Source organism: Arachis stenosperma, chromosome 2 (assembly GCF_014773155.1).
Source record: "Arachis stenosperma cultivar V10309 chromosome 2, arast.V10309.gnm1.PFL2, whole genome shotgun sequence".
NCBI lineage: Eukaryota > Viridiplantae > Streptophyta > Magnoliopsida > Fabales > Fabaceae > Arachis > Arachis stenosperma.
This window is the reverse complement of record NC_080378.1, coordinates 59,122,064-59,145,570: the sequence shown is the minus strand read 5'-3', so window position 1 is coordinate 59,145,570 and position 23,507 is coordinate 59,122,064. Positions and strand designations below refer to the sequence as shown.

The window sequence follows — 23,507 nt, the reverse complement described above, 5'->3', positions numbered from 1 at the left end:
ATTGATATTTTTTGCGGTGTTCAAAGCATAGGTCTCTCTAATTTTCTTATAATTAGTCTATAGTCAATACATTATCAAAGTCACATTTTTTTACTATATGGTTTTTTTAAGATATGTTACTTGTTCGTCTGCTCGAACGTCAGGTGGGTCGGGTTGAACTAGTACTGCAGCAAAGCCTTGAAGGGGTTAGGGCCTGGGCGCGAAATGGGATGATGGTTGGATTCCGGAAGAGGTCGCTTGCCTGGATCAATGGAGTGACAATGTGGTGGGGCCACCTGCAAGGACTCCGATGCTCAAGTCAGTATACGTACAAAAGGCGGCGATTTAGGGTTAGAATAGGTGATGTACCTCTGGGGAGGGGTAGGTCCCTCCCCCTTTATAGTTCGTACTTGGGTAGGCCCTATATGGCCAGGCCCACCTGCCAGGAAGCTTCTGCTAGCTATCCAGGTTCCACGTGGAAGAGGAGGTGACGTGCGGGTCACCTCCTGGCTCAGGTCGATTGACCCATCGGGTCGACTATTCATGCCTGGACCCAGGCCGCTGGTGGGTTAGGCCGGAACAGTGCCCCAACGTGCAAGCTATGGGCATAAAAGCTCGTAGTTGGCGCATTTAATCTACTTGCTTCTGCCTCGATCAAGCTCTCCTGGGGTCGGGAGTCCGTGGTGGGGTCCATGCCCCCAACGCACGAGTTTCCCTCTTCTGTTACAGGAAGTGTCGCCTTGATTCCTGTGTCGAGCATTAAATTCTCATTATGGCTTATTTGAAATTTAGGGGAAAAGCCTATTTTGTCCCTGACTTTTTGCGCTTTCCACTGACAGTTACTATTCCGTATTCCCCCCGTTCGCTCCTTATTTCTTCATTCACTATATTCACTGATTCCGTCATTCTCCTCTTTCTTGATTCAATTGGCACAAGGCCTTCCTGCTGCATTTCCCTGGGGTTCATTTCTCTTCTTTCCTCAATTTTCTGGTAAGTTTTAATTAGCTTAATCTTTTTATGAACGATTATTGTTCTGCTTTTATTTTTGCCATCACCGCTGCATTCCTTTTTCATTGTTAATGGTTGCTCTTCTTTGGGTTGAGCATGCCATTGTTAGGTAGATTACAGGGGGTTACCATTAGGAAAATCGATTTTTACCTCTAATTGATCACAGATTAGTGTACAATAGAGACGTAGCAGAACGTAGCATTAGTCTTCGTCTCCTCTAATTTTCTGACCTCAGCTCCTGAGTTTAACTTTAAGTGGTGCCCTCACTGTAGGTATGACGCAGCGCCCCATCCCAAGAGCTCTCGTAGATCGTTATTCTTGGGTCACCTCCGACGTTAAGGATACAGCTTCCAAGATAACACTCAAGGAGCTCTAGGAATTCCATAACTCCGATCTACTGTGTGGAGGCAGTCCCGAGTAGGAACACTATGAGGCATTCGTTTCTGGAAATCAGGAACACATTTGTCATATAAACATGGATAATCCCCCAGTGGCCGATTGGATGTGGGTGTACAAGCCCATGTTCACCAACTTGGGGGTTCGGTTCCCTTTCTTTCCCTTTGTCATCTCTCTTCTGAACCGGTGTGATGTGGCCCTATTACAGTTGCACCCAAACAGCTGGGCATCCATCCGCTGTTTCGATATGGTGTGCGACTATTGATCACGAAATTAATGTATCACTACAAAAATTTCTTCGGCAAGTATAATGAATAGTCGTCAAGTTAAAACTCACAATAGAGAGAGGTCGAATCCCACAGAGATTAACGGATTAAACAAACAATAGTTGATTGATTATTCTAGTTAGACAAGCATAATTGGATGATGAGCAACAAGAAATGTAAATGACATAAAAGTAAAGAAAAGCAATAAAGTGCAAGAAAGTAAATGGCATAAATGTAAAGTACAAGAGAGTAAAGTGTTGGAAAGTAAATGACCATAAAGTAAATAAGATAGAAAGATAAAATAAACATTGGGATCAAGAGATACTGCATTCTCCGGATTAATTTATTTCATCTCATCTTCAATCATGCAACTCATTGACCTCTTGACAATCATGAGTGATTGAGTCCCAATTCCTTGATAACTCAATCTCCCCAATCTTGATCAATAGCCAATTTCTTGGTCTAGTTGCTCATGAAGAGAGATGAAACTTGTTCCCTGATTATATCACACATCTTCATGGATCCAAGTAATGGGTAGATCTAGCGTCAGTTATCTAATCCCAAAACCCAAATCCACTTAATGTGAGAAAAAATTTCAAGCATGGTTTTATAATTCCTCTTCCAAGGTTCACATAAAACCCAAGTTCATTCAATCTCTTTTCCAAGATGATTGAATGCTAGAATGAAGAATGAAATTTTTTCTAGTAAATCAAAGAAAGATGAATAGAAGAAGAATAATAAAAACAATCAATCCATCAAATGGAAATAGAGCTCTCTTTCCCAATAGAAAGAGCTAGTGATTCATAGATAAAATATTTACAAGTAAGAAAGTGGAAGAGGAGATAAGTGTGGGTGAGAAGAGGGAGTTCGAAGACCCCTCCTCCAATTGTGTCCAGAATAATTCCCTCAATGTGTGTGTGGTGGTCCTATTTATAGCTATCCTAAATTACAAACTCAAATGAAATTAAAAGCAAATTACAATGAAATGAAAATGAATTATTCTAGATGCTTCTTATGGTCTTGATTGGTTGGCAATTGTGGCTTGAATCAGAGTTGGAGTGGGCTTGGTTGAAAGTTTAAGGCTGCAAGGAGAAATTGGCATGCCACTCCTATTGGAAATTGCTCCTAAGAGTGAGACCCATCTTGCAACGCTAGAAGAATGGACATGTTTTGGCCCAAAAATGAATGTCAACTATAGAGTATTATATATTGCTAGAAATCCCTGGATGTCAGCTTTCTAACGCTGCTGGAATTATCTCATTTGGATCTCTATAGCTCAAGTTATGCTCATTTGAAGGTGAAGAGGTCAGTTTGTCAAATACCCCGGTGTGCCATACCCATTCTTGGCGTACCACACCCCTTGTGAAAGTAAAGCTGGCGTGTCATGCCCAAGTTTGGCGTGTCACGCCCAAGTTTGGCGTGCCACGCCCACTGGCACACCCATAGACACACCCAGATTGTGACGCTAAAAGAATGGTCTTTTTCACCTCCATATTTAACGTCCACTATAAAATGTTATATATCGTTAGAAAGCTCTAGATGTCACCTTTTCAACTCCACAAATAGCGCATCATTTAGACCTCTACAACTTAAGTTATGTTCCTTTGAAGATGAAGAGATCAGGCTGTATCTTTGCAGGGACGTGCTGTACTTCTTATGTTTTTGGGGTCAATATCTTCCTCAATTCTAGTGTCCACTATAAAGTGTTATATATGGTTGGAAAGTTCTGGATGTCTACTTTTTAATGGCACTAGAATCCTTTCATTTGGTGCTTTGTAGCTCAAAATATGTTCATTTGAATGGGAGGAGGTCAGGCTGGCATATGCCCCGGCATGCCACGCCCAATCCTTTCATTCAATCTTTTTTGCTGGAATGTTGGCCTGGCGTGCCACGCCCAAAACACCATGTGGCACGCCCTCTTTGAGATCTTAACTTCACAAGCTTGGCGTACCACACCCAGAGCACCAAGTGGCACGCCCATTGATGAGAGTTGGCTTCACAAGCTTGGCGTGCCACGCCCAAAGCACTAAGTGGCAGGCCCATAGTGATGCAACACACCCATAGTAATGCAACTTCCTACCTTCTCTGAAATTTAGATCTAGCGTGCCACGCCTTCTTTGGCACACCCAAAATTTCCTCTTTTCTTCTTTTGGGCTTGTTTTTGTGCTTTTTGCTTCTTTTTCCACCATTTTTACAAAGTTAAACAATTCAAAGAAATCAAAGAAATATACAACTTAAGCATAAAAATACTCAATAATTAAACATAATGAATTAAATTTTGATATGAAAAAGCATAGAAAAATATAACATGATGCGCAGTCATCACAACACCAAACTTAAACTTTGCTTCTCCTCAAGCAAACAAAGAATCATGCAATAAATTTTTGACAAACTAAAGTGAGAAGAGTAGCAATTTTTATGTTCATGGTTGGCTAGTTTCTTATGCATGCTACAATCACAAAAGAGATTCAAATGATTGATGCTTCTATCTAGCTCATTTCATGAAATTTTTTTCTTTATGTTCCTACCTTGAAACAAGTTTTTTATTTTTTTCTTAGCTTAGCTTTTTGGGTGCTTTGCACCATTTGTTGAAAGCAAAGCTACGACTCTAAATGCTTTGTTCTCAAGTATTATCACTTGATACATAAGCACCACAAGCATTTAATTAGAGGACTCTTTAAGCTCATTTTGTTTATTGTCTTTATTTCTCTAATCATTTATGCTTAGAGCCTTGAGCTTTGAGGGAGTGCTTTGCACCTGAGCCTAGCCTTGACTCTAAATGTTTTATTTTCATGCTTTTTGCTTGATACATAAACACCATAAGTACTTGACAAATGAATTGTCATTGGTACTCAGAGCCTTCAACTTTCTCATTCTTTCCCTTTTCTTTTCTTGCCTTATTTGCATTTGCTTCTTCAAATTCTTTATGATTTCAAAAATTTCATAAAATGTCCTAGATGAAAACTTCAATTAAAAAAATCAAAATGCAATTGAGCAACAATAGTCATGCTAGCTTCCCAATACTTATATGCTTGATGAGCGGATATTTTATACGGCATTCTCATTCCCTACTGAGAACGTGTGGTTTATTCTCACCCCAAAATCTTCCACCCTTTTAGTGATACAGGTTCGAATATTCAATAAGATGTTGCAGATGATTAGTAGATTTACTTGTGATTCCTGTTGTTTTTATAGAGTTCCCTCGCCCTTGTTGCTTTAGCTTTTATTTTATCCAGAGGGATATGTATTATATTCGAGTTTTTATATTGAATTTAATTGTATAGCATCTATTATTATTAATAATTATGTGATTATTATTGTTTGAAGATCTTTGATATATGATTTTAATTACTAAAAAACAATTTCTGGAATTTTCTTAAAAACTGAAATGCGATATCGACGTAAAGGCTCAATATTAAATAGATAATAAAAGAAAACAGGTTAGTAGCTCCTTACTTTTGGTACGATCATGACAACTAAAAGTTAGGGTGTTACATTATGGTATCAGAATAGTTTGTTCTTGTTAGAGCCTTGGAAATGGACTGACTATGTTTCATTGCATACTCTGAGTGTCTGTCATGCTTAGTGACTTGCTCTGATAATAAGAGTTTAGATTTTATATGTATGACTATCTGTTGAGTAATGCTGTTAGCTTACCATTGCATTCCTCTTGGTATTAAGTCTGGCCAACTTAATACTAATGATTTATGTATATGGGAACACTAATGGATTGTCATGGACAAAATAGAGGTAATAGGCAACACATGTTGCGGGATTTGGGAAATGTTAGAGGTTGCATCTCGAGGTTACTTGGTTGCGTATTTTGTTCTTTCATGGTTTACTTTGAAATTCTTGTTTCAGATTTCTTTCTTGAAAAATAACTTGATTCCTCTCCAACCCTGTCTTTTATTCATATGCATTCCCGATGATCTTAACTGCATATGCCAGCTTAGATTCTTTGTTCTTCTACCTTTCTTGAATGTGATTGTTTCTCTTATTTCAAGTCCTACCTCTAAAGCGTATCCTTACTTGATTGTGTTCTTCGATGTTTGCTTGTATCCTTTTGGGTAAATTCGAGAATAGTATAGTACCACGTGCAATCTTTAGGTATAGCGAGCGATGTGTTAGTTCTTTGGTATGCGTTTTGTGGATGCGGAAAGTAAAGGCTATGAGTTTGCGACGTCATAGGAAAATGTGGAGTTTGATTCACGCAAAAGAGTTTGCGGATGTTGGACATGTTACCATATTAGGTTGTGAGGTGATGGATGATGTTGAAAATTCTCGGAAGATTTATTTGACAAAGTGTGGATGGGAATAGTGAGGTTACGTCATGTTGAAGTTTAGGGAATTTAATATCTGGAGTCAGTACGAAATCAGTGTTGTGAACATTAACCACGTTGTTTTAACGCCAGCCTGTTTTGTAATCGTTTACATTGAGCTACAAGCCTCACACTTATACCCTTATATCTCTATAATGAGAATCCTATTATTTGAAACTGTATGTATGTATATCTATATGTTAAGACTTTTTGCTTTTCCATCAAATGTTTAAAAAGTAAAGGGTTGAAACTAGGTACTATTTTGTGTATTACGTTAAATTTTCGAGGACGAAAATTTTTATAAGTGGAGTAAGATGTAAGACCCCAAATTTTTAAAAATTAAATAATAAATTAATTATGACTTATTTTATTTATTCAGGATATTATTTTCAGAAACTTTTATATTAATTGGATATTTTCTTATTAATGATTTGAAAGCTTGAATAATAATAATAATAATAATAATAATAATAATAATAATAATAATAATAATAATAATAATAATAATAATAATAATAATAATAATAATAATGAGGATTTTAGATATATGGTTTAATTTGAATAATTAGACTTTGAACTCTATTTTATGATTTTAAGAGAAATTAAGTTGACTATCTCTATTTATTTGAAAATTAATAATTAAATAGTAATTTTCATAAATGAGTGCTGGACTAAAAAAAAGGATTTTCAATTACTATATACCCCAAATTTTTATTAAAATCACCAAATTACTCTAAACCTAACTACACAAAACCCTAACCCTAATTTTTATCCTAAATCTAGCCGGCTTACCCCCTTCCCTTTCTTCCGTAACACACACAAGACATACATGCAGCCACAATAAGGAAAGAAATAAACGGAAAGAGAGAGATATCTAAGTGAGGGGAGGGAAAGAAGGAGAAAGGAAGGAGAGGGGGGAGAAGGAAGGGGACCGCGCTAGCGCCGCTAGGCCTCGTCGCCGCCGTCGTGCCATTAGCCCTTGTCGCCGCCATCGCGCCACCACTAAGCAGATTCATTCCATCGCTTCTGCCACTGTCTTCTCTACGCGCGGTCGTCGAAGTCACTGGAGGTGAGAGAGAGAGAATCGCAAAGAGAGAGAAGGATGTGCTACCGCCGCTAGAAGGGAGGGTCTTCGTCTACGCCGATGACGTTGCTGTTGTTGGAGGACGTCGCCGAGGAGCGGAGCTACCGCTGAAGACCCGCCGCCGTTCAGCTTCGTCCTGCCCACGTTTGGTCCGCCGTAGGGGGATGAAGGCCGACCGAGACAGTATGTCGTTAAGGAAGGGAAGACGTTATCGTCGTGTTTCTTGGTCGCCGGTGATGGAGTTGCGTCACCGTCAACCCTATGGGCTGTTTTGACCGCTGCTGATAGAATCCACTAGAGTTGTTCGGGGGGTTGATGCCGTTCAGTTATCTCGATTCTTTTTTAGTGCAGTAAGTTGTTCTCCTTCGAAACTCTTATAGTCTCTATTCAGCTATATGTTACTGAGGATTTTGCGGCGTTATTTGCCATAGGGTTGAGTATTGGTGCTTGCATGTCATGTTTGAAGTCGCTATTGTTGCTTTAGAAATGGTCAAATGTTGTGGCTGTTGCAGGACGCAAGGAAAAACGGGTTTTAACACGTTTAGGTTTTGTGAGTTTCGACGAGCTGAGGCATGGGATTTATTTTAAAAATTAACTGTTTTAATTTATGAATGCCATTGAAGTTTAGTAAGTAACTGCAAATAATTTATAATTGTCTTGTTTAATTAATTGATAAAAATTGGCCAAATTGAGATTGTTGGTGATTGTGAATATGATTGAATGTGATGAAATTATGTTGAGATGGATTTGTGGCTGTGTTTAAGGATGATGATTGTTATGGATTTTCTGATTATTTTAGAATTGCTGAAAATTCTGATTTTAGTTAATTATGTCAAATTGGTTGCTATTGAATTGTTCATTTGATGACACTATGATGGTTGTTAATATTGGTTTATAACTAATTAGGTTTGGGTTTGAAAAGGGTTAAAGGATTTAAAGTTTGATTACTAAATCAATTTTCTTGAAACCGGAATTTTAAATATAAAAATAGTAGTTTTGAAAACGAACTAGTAATTTAATAGTGAACGAAATTGTGTGAGGTTAAAGGCTGATTTTTAGGAAATTAATTATAACTTTTGACGTTATACTGGGCTACTTTCAAAGAATGGTCGATGGAAATTCTGAATGTTATCTGATGAAAAAATGATAGTCGTTAAACTAGTTTATGATGAGTTGTTTATTGAGAATCTATTGTTATGATAACTACTGATGAAAAGAGCTGATGATTTGTTGAGAAAGAGGGAACCTGTAAGGGTGGTTAAGCCCGAATTTTAGAGGAAATACTGCCAAATTTATATAAAATTGTAAGACTTTATTTAAAGTATTATTTAAAAGTGAATTTGATTTAAGAATATTATTTGATTTTGATTTATTACAAAAAGAATTTTGTTTTCAATTCGATTTATTAAGAAAAGTATAATGCTTTAAACTCAATCTTTTGAGAAGGGATTTTGCTTTAAGTTATGTTTTGAGTTGGTTTGATAAGAAAGAAAAGAAGAACGAAAAATAAAGAAAAAAGAGATAATTAAAGGAATCTCTGCCACATGAGAGCAAAGAACAAAGATTAAATGAATATATTAAGTAAAGGAATGTCTGTCACAAAAGAGCAGATGTGAATTTGTTTGGGCCTTAGTGCCAAATGTATAGTGGGAACACCCACACACTGAGAACTGTTTTCCAGATGTAAGCACATTGAAAGTCACATTATATGCGGCTTAACTGTAAGACTTATATAAGCACACTGTATGCATCTGAAAAACCATATCTGGAACTCGTGCCTGGGTAATATCGGGAGCGGGTAGGCAACCGATACATGAGCTCATGGCCTGCGTTAGGGATAGACATGCATCATGTTATTTGTACATTTTCTTTTAATTGCGCTTGCTTGTCTTATTTCTTTGTGATTATGTTGTTTGTCTTGTTGTGACTTGCTTGTATATTGAATTGAATCTCTTGCTTGTACTATTAGTTTGTGAATGTATTAAAGTGATTACGAATTGACATTTTGACTAAGAATTAATTATGTGGCTCATAGATGGGTAATATGACTAGTTTTATATTTAAAATTTGTTTTGAGTTTAATGATTTTATAAAGAGGTAATTAGTTAGCTAAAGTAAAACCAAGAGTATTTTCAAAGAGTTTGGTAAAAATATAGTTTTATTGAGTAAAGTTAATTATTTGCATTTTATTTCATTACTTTTACGGTATTTTCATTCCCTACTGAGAATGTGTGGTTTGTTCTCATTCCAAAATCTTTCACTCTTTCAGTGATACAGGTTCGAAGATTCAATAAGATGCTGCGGACAATTAGTAGATTTACTTGTGATTCTTGTTGTTTTTATAGAGTTCCCTTCCCCTTGTTGCTTTAGATTTTATTTTATCCAGAGGGATATGTATTGTATTCGAGTTTTATATTGAATTTAATTGTATAACATCTATTATTATTAATAATTATGTGATTATTATTGTTTGAAGATCTTTGATATATGATTTTAATTACTAAAAAACAATTTTCTGGAATTTTCTAAAAAACTGAAACGCGATATCGACGTAAAGGCTCAATATTAAACAGATAATAAAAGAAAACAGGTTAGTAACTCCTTACTTTTGGTACGATCATGATATGCTAAAAGTTAGGGTGTTACATATTAGGTGAGTATAGAGCCTAGGCTAGCCTGGGTACCAGCTTAGGGACTTTTTGAACAGGTCAAGGACTGGGATGTTGTATGTATATATGTATATAGTTATTACGTAGTTACTTATAGGGGTGTCCTAATTAAGATCTATGTTCTAATAAAGGTTGAATGACTGAATGTTGTCAAATGCTTGAGATGTATGTATATATATAAATGTGTGTTTACTTTTAACTACTTATCTTGTTGTTACTTATGATATCATCAGTGTATGTTCATGATTGTCAACTTAAACGTTTAAAAAAAAGTACCTCGTAAAATAACTACGCTTTTAACAACGAATCATGCTCATATATAAAGTAATAGATAATAATTAGGACGATAAGTTGGTAGCACTCAGTTTCCAGTATGATCTAGACATACTGAAAATTGGATCGTTATAGTGGACATAGAGTTGAGTGTGCGTACGCAAACATTGTCTGTGTACGCACGCATTTGAGCGTGTGCCTCATTTAATGCAACACGTGATCAGCGATTTCTAGTCCATTTTAGACCCAATCTAACTCATTTCTGATACTATTAAACCAAGGATTGAAGGAGAATGAACTAAGTAGTCATAGTTGTAGGCTTTTATCATGTTTTGGGTGATTCTAGAGAGAGAAGCTCAACATTTCTCTAGAATTTTAGGATTTTATCTTAGTTTTCTCTCTAGTTTGAGGTTTTGATCTTACTTTAGTTTAATTTGCTTTATATTATCTTGTTCTAGCATCTTAAGTCTTACTTGTTAATTTCCTCTATTTTGTTGCTTTTATGTTCATGAACTCTTGTTAATTTTAATTACATTTAATGCAATTTGATGTTTTGTGTTTTCTTAATGCTTGATTGAGTTATTATTACTATTTTCGTTCAATTGGTAGTTTAGATTCTATTATTATTGTAATTTACCATTTTTTTTTCTTTCATGCATTGCAAGTGTTTGATAAAATGTATCTTTTTGTTTTTTGAGTAGAATTTTGTATTTTTAGCTTAGGTTCGTAATTTGGGTGACCTTGAGTTATTAATGTCTAAGTTGATTGATAATTTAGTGATTTTAATTAATCTTGTTTCAATTGACGCTAATTTTTTACTAATTCAGTTAGTAAGTTGATTAGTTTTTAAATTATTAACCAAAAAATTAAAATACTAAAATAATAATTTAAAAAATAATATAAAAATTAAATTTCATTTTTTTAGGTTTTATATTTTGAAAAGATTAAATAATTTTTTCATTGTCAATACAATCAAATGTCTCTCTTTTTATATATATATTGTTAAATAATTATTTAAAAATTTATCTCTCATGATTACGAAATCGATTCTTTATAATATTTATATTTAAAAAAAATTTTTCAACTGATGTTATCTCAGAAAAAACTAAAATTAACTTAAATAAAAAACACTAGTAATAAATAGTATTATTTTGATTTCTTATTTTATTATTATTATTTATTTAACCATTTTTTATTTAATAGTCAATATAAAAAAGTTGCAAAGAACTAGATATATATTAAAAAAAAGACCCAAAAAACTAGATATATATATTAAATATATATATTCTAAAAAAAATTTTAAATGTCATATTTTGATGTAATATTTTGCAAGTAATACTAAAATAATAAGATCTTTTCATTCTTAAAAAATTATAATTTGATGTCAAGTGAATTTTTTTAAAATTTTTTAATTGTGAATGACTAAATGTTTTTAAAAAATAAAAAAGAAAAATTTAGAGATCAAATTTTGCTCTAAATATTTTTTTGCATATTTTAAACATTTATTCAAAGGTTGACAAAATAATTTAGATTAAATGGATATGTTTTTTGTTAAATATGATTTTTTTCATTTTTAATAAATATAATATTTATTAGTTATTCTTATTGCAATTTTCAAATCATTCCAGAATTATTTTGTCTTTGCTTGAATCTTTTGGATACTAAATTAGTAGTTACATCTATTTTGAACAAATAATTATATATATATATATATATATATATATATATATATATATATATATATATATATATATATATGGCACAATAGTGATATTCACTAAGTATATAAACAGATTTTTTCAAATTTTATATTTATTTATTAGTTGCAATTATAAAATAACAAATCTATAATTATTTCACTCCTTCTTTTTAAATGTTATTGTAACAAATTCATTTAAATTTTGAATTACCATTTATTTTTACATAATTGAAGTTGATGAGTGAAATTTAATTATAGTTGAGTCAAATTTAATTATATAGTGGGGACAAATAAATTTTGTTACTATATATTAGTTAAAAAATTTTAAACTTCACTGGGGGCACTTACCCCCACATTCATCAACATAAATCTGCCCCTGACGAAGTGAGATTGCTCTTTATGACTATCATGTTGTGGTTAGTAACAAGGATAGTGATCCTTGACCATCAACCCTTGACAAGAGCTTTCTTAATTAATTTCTTTTATTGCCATAGTTTAATTACTTTTGATATTTAGTTATTGTTTGTTTCTTTAATTCCTTATTATTTACATTCCTTGTTATTGCTATCAATTCCTGATTTTTCTCAAAGCCAATAATTGAGCACTTGATTACAATTTCTATAGAGAACGACTCGGAATTCTACTCCTAATTATTTTTGTTTGTATTGTGACAATCTTTTTAAAAATTGATTGAGGGTTATTCTTCGGTTTGGACTATGCTTTTAATGAAGTTTTTTTTTCTATTGAGAAATTCTAAACCGGCATTAATCTCTACATCACATTCATACGCGACTTTGTCCCATTTTAACCCATGCGTATGCGGACAGGGGGCATGCGTACGCATGACCCCTGTTTTGTTGAAAACTTATTTTTTTGAAAGTTCAACAGTTCCTCTAACTTTCTAAACTTCTTTAATTACTATTTAAGACTCTTAGCTAGTAATTAGGCTTTGAGAGTAGTAAGGATGGGTTAAGTAACTCAATTAGATATTTTCTCTTAATGAGTTTAGAATACGGTGGCTTACACTTAGAAAGTTCAGTGGATGGAATGACTTTAGTAGATTGGCGGAGTTTTGAGATGATAATTTATCGAGACAAATGAATGATTGAGGTTGTTGGAAATTGATGAGATGAGTATTAAAGAAATTGTGCTATATGAGCAGTGATCACTGAGTCTGATTATATACTATTGATATGCTGAGATTTGGTAAGTTGCTATGCGACTGACAAAGATGGTGGTTAATCCTGCTTGTCGATATTACGGCGCCGGCATGAGAATGGCGGTTAATCTCACTTATGTTGAAATGTGAGGTTTGAGGTTGAGGATCCCGCTCGCATCCTTTCGAGTCGCAAGAGTGGGCTGGGAACTATATCCCTGGGGTACCAATTATTCGTGACCAAAAGGCGACATTCCAAGGGGATGTGTCGAGTTGGCAGTTGAACCAACAAGTGATATCACGCCCAATAGGACAGGCATTCATCATATGCATCTTCTATGTGTTTGCTTGTTTTTCTTACTTGCATCCATTGCCTCCTAAGTATATAACATGCTTACTTGCTAATTGTGTTTCCTGTTGTATATGTATATTACTTGTGTTTTACTTACTTGTATTTATATGTGGTTTCTACTGGGATTGGAGAGGTTCGGTAGGTGATGGTGATGGGATCGCATGGAGGATAGGTTGGCAAAGGCTGTGGGACAGCGGTGTTTTTGTTAGTTAGAAAATCCTTAAGAATAGATAACCCTTTTATGAATTTTTATTAAAATACTGCAAAGTTTGAATCTTATGCATGTGGAAAGTTCTAGGATTGCCTTTGGCTCCCCAAAACCTTATATATTATCTATTGGGCAATGTTACCATACTGAGAACCTCCGGTTCTCATACCATATATTGTTGTTGTTTTCAAATGCAAGTCGCAACCCACCTCGGTGAGTTTGCGGATGGTGACAGAGCGGAGGATGGCTCTCTTTTGTATTGTGTTCATTTTGATGTAGCTCTCACTTTTGTATATTGTATCGTGATACCTTAGAGGCGTAACTTTGAGCGACAGGATGTAACTGTTTTAACTTTTAGAAACTCTGCTGTATTTCTATTTTGGCTAGTCGGCCTAAACTCCGCAGGCTGTGACTAGTCCTCTTTTGTATACTGTATATATATATATATATATACTTGTTTATTCTATTTATCCTGTTTATCTTTTGTACCTATGCGTTTAGTTGTCACGTGTGAACGCTTCACGCTTTTGTATCTCTGTGTTTTTGCGTCTTTGAGCTTTTATTCCTTCATTGGGCTTCTAGTATATTACATTCTTTGATTATATATTATTGTATGAGTTTTAGAACTGTTGTGGCGCTTTGTCGCCCTTTGCCAGCTCGAGGTAAAACTTAGGGTGATAGGGTGTTACAATGCATACACATGGATGATGCGTATGCACGATTGGCAGCTTTGCACAATCTTCATTTCTTCATGAATTCTCTACTTTTGTATGCTCTTCTTCTATCTTTTCAAGCCATCCTTGCCTTCGAAATCTTAAATCATTCAAACAAACATTTCACGGTATCGAATGGGATAAAAAATAGAATTAATTTGACACTTTTAAAGCATAAAAAGCATGTTTTAATCAATTAAGTACAAGTAGGAGAAAATTCACAAAATCATGCATTTACAATGAATAAGTGCAAGTTAAATTGATAAATTATACTCTTTTTAACCGAAAAATTCATCATAAAATATAGGTTTATCACTCCTTGAATTATATGTTATAATATATAGATTGCTTTGAAGTTTTGATGTTTCCTCCTAGGATTGCACAACAAAGACATTATTTCTGAGTTAGCTATCAAATATGTTGAGTTCTTGGTGATAATTGACACATGAGCTCATAACCAAGATTGAAAATATATATGCATCATACCACATTTATTTGCTTATTACTTGAAGTTATTTGTCTGTATGTTTGTACTTGAATAATTAGAATATGTGTGATTGTTTAGGAATAGTTGGTTCTAGTAAAGGTAGGGGAATGGGCTGTAATGTTTCAAGGAAGGGAGTTACCAGATGATGGATTTGAAAAGGACAAGAACGTGAATATTATGTTCCATGATCGGAAAAAAAAAAAGTAAACAGTAGTAGAATTAAATTGGTTAATTATGAGAAAAAGGTAATTTAGAGAAGAAAATGGTATTGAAGAGGATGAGTTATAAGAGAATAGCAATTGAATTCTAAAAGTTTAGAAGAACAAAAAGAATTTACAAGAAAAAGATTCATAAAACAAGCATTAATCAGGTCCTATAAAGCAATTTATATTTTATATCTTTTTATGATAATTCTGAAACTTCTATTGAGATCGCATGGTTTAGTTCTCAACTCCTTATATCCTTACATTTTTCATGAAATGAATAAGAAAGCTTTTGAGGGGTCGATAAGCCCTGGAAGTACAGTACAGTAGTTAAATTTAGAATATACTTGTATTTAGTTATTTTTATGTATTATACGTTAAATATATAAGTATATGTATAGAAGTATAGTTGATGTATTTTTATTTATGACAATGAATGTAGTTGTTTGAATTGTAGTATTTGTTCATTTTCTTATTATGTTATGGGGGTTCAGCTATATTTTTATATTAGTTGCCAAAGACCTAACACAACCTTCCTCCTTTATCCGGGCTTGGGACCGACTATGTACCGCAAGTGTAACATAGACGGAATTATGGTTGAATTTTTGGAATGTATGGATAAAAAACTTTACTCTATTTTAAGTTTCGTTTTTAAAAGCTCCTATAATATGTAAATAAATAATATAATAAATACATATAATATACTGTAACTTAAGCGTAATATTTTGGTAATAAAAATATTATATTTTACATTATCAACCGTTAATGAAAATTATTAATAGTGTGACAAAAGAACAAATATAATTAATTTATAATCTTTGAAAAACAAATTTAATTGATAAAATTTTTTAGAGATGAAATTTAAATAACTTATTTTTTTTGGAGATTAATTTGACTATTATCCCAAATTCTATAGTTCAAAATAGTTTGATATATTATAAAACCAAAAGAATATAACATCTTAATAATCGGGCATTTGTAAAATTTTTTATATTTGATTGCTAGAAAAATAAGATTAAGTTTTAAAGGATAAGTTATTAGTGTTATTGTTGTTTTAAAATTAAAATTGTAATGCAGCTATTACTATTGGAATAGACTTTGGGACCACTTATACTATTGGAATAGACTTCGGGACCACTGGGCTTAGCTCAATTTATCCCTAATTACATTTTATAACTAGTGAGTAGTCACATTGTAGACGTTTTCTTTGCAAGTTAAATAAATAGTTTTATGTTTTCAGGCTGCGTTAATATTTCCGAAAAAAAACATGGTTAGTATGTTTGCACTCTATCAACGGAATCAGTTAAAAATAATCAATTCTCTGTACAGCACTAAAGTAAACCAAGATCATTCTGTTCATTACATTCTTTTAATTACAAAAATCGATTATCCATAACTAAATAAACAAATAGGAAATAGCCGTCGTAATTCAAGAGTCAACTGGCCCCAATACGATCAACCATTACTTGTGCATTAAAACATTGAACCTTCAAAGGAAAACGGTGGGATGAGAGTGGTAACGAGGAACTTGATAAAAAAAACGAAGAAATAAATGAACGAAATCGCAATACTGAATGAAATTTATAGTTTTAATGTCTCCCTGAAACCAATGCTGAAGCTATGTTCTACGCCCTTTCTACCAACCATGGGAAGGCTTCCATTCTGCATCATGGCCACAAACTCATTATAATCTATGCGCCCATCCTGCATTCCATTAACCAGAGTTGATATCAGCCACAACTTGATAGAAGCATATTCTTCAGGTGTCGATGTGTTCAACTTCTAAGAAAAAACTGGATAGACCAATGAATGCTTCATCTAAGGAGTACATTTGATGTTTACTCCGAAAATTTAGGGACTATAATAATAATAACAAGGCCTAAAGTCCCTGGTATATGCATTAAATGAGCTGCAATATTGTGCAAGTATTTCTCTTCGTTCTCTAAGGGAAGAGAGAAATGATGGGTATCAAGTTTACCAGCCTTATTGATGGTGAAGATAAGTTGAGTTAAATAAAAACCGGAGCCTCACTTTGTATAATCTAAGCCAAATTATATGAAGGAAAAAAAAATCTCAAATGCAATGAATTTCTCTGTTCTCATAGAATGTAAATAAAGGGCACATTAGCCTACTAGCATTCCAAAACTGTAAAGGATCAGATAATAGATGCAAGCCAAGTATCTTCTTAATCAGAAATGTAAATTGGTAAAGTATGGGAGTAATCACTTTTGGATTGATTCTGTGAACTCATTTAAAATAAAATTATCGATCTAGGGACAGTTCGCTCCCTCGCTTTGGAGGATCCAAACTGGTAGAAAGCTCTACGACATGTTTTCTGCTCCAAATTTTAACACTGAAAAGATTTCACAGGTACTACAATAGTTATTAGTGCCCTATAAGAAAATGCTTAAGTTTTTTATATGGGCTAAACCAAAGATATATGGTTTTGATTCCTCTAAAATTTTTGTTGTGGTTTTGATCCAAAAATTATTTAAAGAAAAAGTAGTCCCTAACGTTATCTCATATACACATAAACTTGGAGATGCGTGTTTCTGTAGGATGGCAATAGGAAGTGCCAAAACCACAAGATAAATTTCAAAGATAAAAAACAAAGCCACAGATTGCTAATGTTAGACACATAAAAAATTTAACCCAAAAACTTATCTGCATTCCTATTAATCTAGTGGCAGGGGTAGGAGAACTCTTGAATGTAGACATGAAAGATGTAGAAACAAAATGGACAAGAAAGTCAAGTAGCACGTTTCTCATAATCAAACCAAAACAAAGACGAACTATGATATATATAATTGGAAACTGATTAGTTACTTACATTATCTTGATCGATTTCTTTGATTATCTCTTCCAAGCGGGCATCTTCAATGCCAAACTCATCACAAGCCTGTTGAAGTTCATCTTGGGTAATATAACCACTTCCATCTTTATCAAAGTATGTAAAGGCTGCAAATAAATGATCTTCTCTTTCAATCTTATTAAGATGCAAGGTTGCAGCAATGAACTCGCCGTAATCAATTGTTCCACTGTTATCTATATCAGCCTGCAATTGAGTTAGACATTTAAGTTAGCCTATTAGACAAAAGGAATGACATAAATGCACCAAGATAATTTAATGGTGTAGATCTAAAAGAGATTATTGATATACAATTACGCTAAAATCTATTCCATTGGATTGTCTTGATACCAAAAGAAAAGGTCAGTTGGTCACGTATTTGTTATTTGTTATTTGATATATATATATATCATGCTTGCAATTGTAAGCAGATATTCAATCTCAATTCCTCCTAATTACGCTTATTCCATGTATAATTTTTTGGATTTAATTTACTGCTATCGATTTTATGAAAGCAAGAATAAATACTTACTGCTTGCATTAAATCATAGATCTCAGATTCCTTAAGATTAGCATCAAATCTTTTCAAGCCAGCTTTAAGTTCTTCGAAAGTTATTTGACCACTGTTGTCTGTATCTATCATCTTGAACATTTCCTTTAAGCCAGCTATTTCTTCTTCAGATAAGCTCTCTGCAATAACCTGAGAAAACAAAATTAATAGAAACATAATACATGTTTTCACCATGCAACCATGAAAGCACACTGAAAGTGATTGGATCTGGCAGAAATTAGGGGATTATATTGATGAACTAGGGATTGTAAATCACAATCCTTTATTGGAGTACACTGTTGGATCAAACCAACTGTGGTGAGAATTTTCCTCTCCTGAACTATCACACTTTAACAGAATTTTCTAACTGAATTGAAAACTAACCTACCACTAGTATTTATAGGCAGCCACTAGGACTAGCACTAATACCCCTAAACCTGATAAACTAGCTCAAAAAGAACAAACAAACCTGTTTCTATCATCACTCCCCCCCTGCACAACCACCTTGTCCCCAAGGTGGAACTCAGGAAAGGAGCTCCATTTACTCCACTGCCAACCAGCAATTTGAATTCCTTGTTTTTACAGAGTATGGTTCGTCGCATAAAAAGCATTCGCCTCGTGCATGTTTAACTTTGTACTCCTTATTGCAAAGGCGCCGCACTCCTTGCCGGTTCGGACGCTCCACCCCTAACCCCACACCCATGCTTGCCAGACCCGTTGCAGCCAATGCGAGTACCGGCTTGTTAGTAACGAAGTTCTATGTAATTGACGTACCCACACTACGGCCATGAGCAGTCCGCAGTGCTGGTTCTCCACTTTCTGCGCCAGCTCCATCAGTTCATCCACTGTCTGAAATGTAAATATCCTGCATTCCTCACTCACTTCCAGCTTCAATCCATTCAAGAACAAGTCAATCAATAATTCTGGAGCCAGAGCTCGCAGCGGGCGTGCGTGCATCACAAACTGGTCAATGTAGTAGTCCTGCACGGTGCTGGTTTGTCGCAGCTTCAGCAGCGATTGATAGGGACTATACAACCTCTCAGGCCAGAAGTGACGCAGTAACGCCACCGAAAGGGACTGCCACTACAGCATTGGCACGCCCACCACTGGAACCACGTGAACGTGGCCTTCCACGGCGGACATCGCCACCGCAAGCCACTCCTCTTCTGGCACACGCTTTGAACAAGAACTGCTCCATACGCTCGATCCAAGTCATCGTGTCCTAACCACGAAATATCAGGAGTTCCAGTTTTCTCCACTGCTTCAGCGCAGTTCTACTCCCTTGCAAGCCGCCGACAGCATGGTGCGATGCCGACGAATACCGTTCGTGACGGATCAGAGCGCCTGATCCATGGAATCCACTCATGCATCAATCCTCTGTAGCATCTCTTGCAGTGCGCGGCACAGGTCTTCAAATCACGATTCCATCGCATCCAATCTCCCTTCCATTTTCCGCGATCGCGGTTGTACCATTCACCCCTTCCAGGATCCATGGACTTCTAATACCAGTGATAGGATCTAGTAGAAATTAGGGGATTTTATTGATGAACTAATTACAATCTCTTATTGTACACTGTTGGATCTAACCAACTCTAAGAGAATTTTCCTCTCTTGAACTAACACACTTTAACAGAATTTTCTAACTGAATTGAAAACTAACTAACCACTAGTATTTATAGGCAACCACTAGGACTAGCACTACTACCCCTAAACCTGCTAAAGTAGCTCAAAAAGAACAAACAAACCTGTTTCTATCAGAAAGACTTCCAAAACTAATGCAATTGTTGTAACTATTCACACATTTCAAGCATCAATATCAAGCTCTAATCACATGTCAAACAGCTTAGTTAGTGCATAAAGATACTTACTATAAGAGCCATTTTCTTAAGTTTATTCATAGCAGAAAATTGTTTCAGGCGACTTAGTACAGCAGAATCAAGTGGCTTGTCCGGAGCAACACCATCAACTTGAATCCATGGATGACCTGAAGGGAATTTGAACACAAAAAAAAGATATTCTCTTTTAGATAAAAGAGAGTTTCCTGTGATGTCACAAGTAAAATTCAGAATTAACAGTTGTTCAATTATCTGGATTGGGCTTTTATTGTGCAGAATGAATATGCTTCCCTCATTATTAAGGCAGATCAATCATATGGTATATAGTTCAAGCACAAACATCACATAAGTATTCTGGGAATTCCAACAACGTATGATAGTACAGATATTCAGGCCTTCAATCTTAATATCTATCATAAAATTGAATGGACATAACCATTTACCATTTTCTAATACAATCCTGTTAGCTACTTTCACATATCCTTTTACTAAAGTGAGAATCGAGCATGGAACATATGATCTTTTTGCTTAAATGAGTACAGCTAACTATTCATATTAGGCTAACTCATATAGTCATATATAATACCAATATCATATTATCATGAATGAATGGAAATATATTTACATAGTACTTGATGGGCAGTCATCCGCCTTCTAGGATCCCGAACAAGCATTTTCCTTACTAAATCTTTAGCACTTTCTGAAATTGCAGGCCAGGGATCTGACGAGAAATCAAGATCACCACGCAGAACCTGTTCAAATATTCCTTGTTCATTTTCTGCACCACATATATGAGAAAGCAATTATTCAGTCAGATATGTTAAGGTATATTATAAGACGACTTCAAAATTGCATTTTCCAGCAAAATCCTAAGTATGTGACCTGCCCAAAATGGAGGAACTCCACTCAAAAGAATATACAGGATAACTCCAGCACTCCAAACATCTGCTTCAGGACCGTACCTCTTTCGCAGAACTTCTGGGGCAACATAATATGGGCTGCCAACCACATCATTAAATATATCACCTGAAAGAAAAGATGATCAGATTATCGCACAGAATCATTCTACTATGGAGAATCATTTTATAATATACTGGATAATAAAGTATTAAACCAATATAAAATTTGCAGCATGATAAAGTACATAATCAGAACAAGTCTAAATTAACATGTACGATGTATCTGCAATGTCCCAGGTTTCAAAATACAACTCACAGATTTATAGATATCCCTAATTCAGAAATTTCGAACATTAAACAATATAAATATAATTCAGAGCTGCTAACATCTGTTCTCCAGATCCAGACTTTTTGCAGATCCTAGGAAAAGAGAAAAATCCTTAACTCCAAAGACCTAAACAAAGCTCGCAAAAATTAAATTCATCCAATCTTGCACAATAAATGTTTAAATCACGAGTCATTGCCAAATTGACATGAACAAAACTTTTAATTAGTCAATTGAAAGAACCAAAATTGCAGTTTTATCTTACATTTGATTAATCACAACACAATTATACATATAGACCATGAGAAAATACCTGGCTTAAAGAACACGGATAATCCAAAGTCAATGGTTTTGAGAAGTGCATCCTCAAGCTGATTCACAAAAAGAAAATTCTCAGGTTTAAGGTCTCTATGCATCACACCAAGAGAATGACAAGCTTCCACAACCCCAACTATGGTCCGAATAAGATCGGCAGCCTTTCTTTCAGTATAATGTCCACGCTGAATAATCCTATCGAAAAGCTCACCACCTGCACATAATTCCATCACAACATAAACCGCTATCGCATCCTCATAAGCACCTTTAATGGAAATAACATTTGGATGGCCAGACAAGTGGTGCATTATCTGAATTTCTCTCCTCACATCCTCGACATCCTCGTCAGTTACCAGCTTCCTCTTTGCAATGGATTTACAGGCAAATTCTTGTCCTGTTGCCTTCTCAACACATAAAAATGTTGTCCCAAACTGTCCCTGTCCAAGTTTTCTTCCCAAACTGAAGAACTCCTTGAAATTACCAGTCTCTCTTTGTAAAACAGAATCAACACGAAGCCCTGCACTCGAAACTCTCTTCACAGAAGCTGGTTTCCTGTGTTTACTCTTCTCCTGTTCCGGTTCCATTTCCACTTTTGACTTTGATTCTGGTTTTAATTTTTCTTTTGCCTCATGTTTTGGCATAGTTAACTGCTCAGGAGGTTTGTTCTGGACAGGCAACCCAGATTCAGGTTCATTGGTTGCTTCCTCCTTTACACTTTCTCGATTGGATGCCAATTCATCTGGCGATTGCGACCTCCACATTGCCGCAGAAACCGACTGAAGAAACCCATTTTTAATGCTAGGACCAACACAAGTGTTCCCCATAGTGCTTTACACTGGATTTTCTGGTGGTAATATTTGCGAAGCTTTCATAACTTGGATCTAGGCCTACACCATTTGACTCTGTTAAACACAAGATACAAGATCTGATTGTGATCTTCAAGTCTTTAATAGTGTTGATCTAAGTCAAACCCCATAGTAGTGCACAAGAAATTTGGTGTAAAAGAACAAATCCAAAGATTCAAGATCATCCAACAAAAAGATTGATTTGTTAGGCAGATAAAAACATAAAAAAGTTTTATGCATTAAAGAACCTCAGCCAATAATAAGAAAAAAAAAAGACAACAAAAATAAGAGAAGAGAGAAGCTCAGAAAATTGTTAGAATCAATTTGAAACAATACAAAGAAGAGTTGAACAAACGAAGCATAAGAGTGTAGCAAGAGGTTTAGGCCGACCTTGACTTGGCTAGGTCAGTTGTTCAGGAACGACATGAAAAATGTGTTGAAAATGTGCTGTGTATGTTTTCCGTGTGTTGAGCAAGCTATTTCTTGGTTTATATTTTATATCATCGAAGTTTCCCAGTAATTATTACTAGCGGCTCAACAGGGTGGCTGTTCAGCTGGTTTTTTATTTTTTTTATTTTGTTTTGTAAGAAATTAATTTTTATATTAAAAAAAAATTAATTACTATATTAATTCTTATAATTTCATCAAATTTTAATTAGATTTTTATATTTTTTTAATTCAGTTCTTATACTATTTTTAATTTTATAATTAAGTCCTTTTTAGTATAAAAAATATTAGAATGATTTGAATATTTTTTGTAAATTAAAAATTTAACTAAATCTTTGACCATATATATTTCAGGAAAAATATTCTATTAATTTTAACATTTTTTTATATAAAAATAACTTAATTACAAAATTAAAAGTATAGGAATTGTTCCTGTGATCTAAAACATAAAACTAGGCCAAATAAAGATGAAAGGCCCAACTTTAAAAGGAGGCCTCAATCCCATGCTCAACCTCTTCTAAGATGTCGGACACCAACAGAGGAGCCCAGCTCTACTTGCCCAAACAAGTAACTGCCTCCGGATATCCTTCTGTTACATCTAGAAGGGAGGTCCTAACAGACTCCCAAGATA

General features: G+C 34.6%; 1 protein-coding gene across 3 annotated transcripts; it reads right to left on the bottom strand.

The window, feature by feature from the left end:
* Nucleotides 1-16,115: 16,115 nt before the first annotated feature.
* Nucleotides 16,116-22,946, bottom strand: LOC130957426 (calcium-dependent protein kinase 1-like). Of its 3 annotated transcripts, none has more exons than XM_057884285.1 (8): nt 22,820-22,946; nt 21,583-22,486; nt 20,928-21,071; nt 20,671-20,823; nt 20,079-20,194; nt 18,193-18,360; nt 17,643-17,867; nt 16,116-16,516 (listed from the first exon to the last, which is right to left on the bottom strand). In XM_057884285.1, exons 2-8 carry the CDS (start codon nt 22,406-22,408, stop codon nt 16,394-16,396), a joined length of 1,755 nt encoding a protein of 584 aa, XP_057740268.1. In that variant the 5' UTR covers nt 22,409-22,486; nt 22,820-22,946; the 3' UTR covers nt 16,116-16,393. The 3 variants fall into 3 exon arrangements, with proteins under 3 accessions (XP_057740268.1, XP_057740273.1, XP_057740279.1); XM_057884290.1 differs by having other exon boundaries at nt 21,583-22,471; nt 22,820-22,906; XM_057884296.1 differs by having other exon boundaries at nt 21,583-22,544; nt 22,820-22,839.
* Between the last annotated feature and the right edge of the window lie 561 nt (nt 22,947-23,507).

Coding starts and splice junctions, on each gene's coding strand:
- LOC130957426 (XM_057884285.1), bottom strand. CDS start 22,408: ATGGGGAACACTTGTGTTGGTCCTAGCATTAAAAATGGGTTTCTTCAG. Junction 20,824..20,927: donor AGTTCCTCCATTTTGGGCAG/GTCACATACTTA, acceptor TATGTGGTGCAG/AAAATGAACAAGGAATATTT. Junction 20,195..20,670: donor GACTGCCCATCAAGTACTAT/GTAAATATATTT, acceptor AATTCCCTTCAG/GTCATCCATGGATTCAAGTT.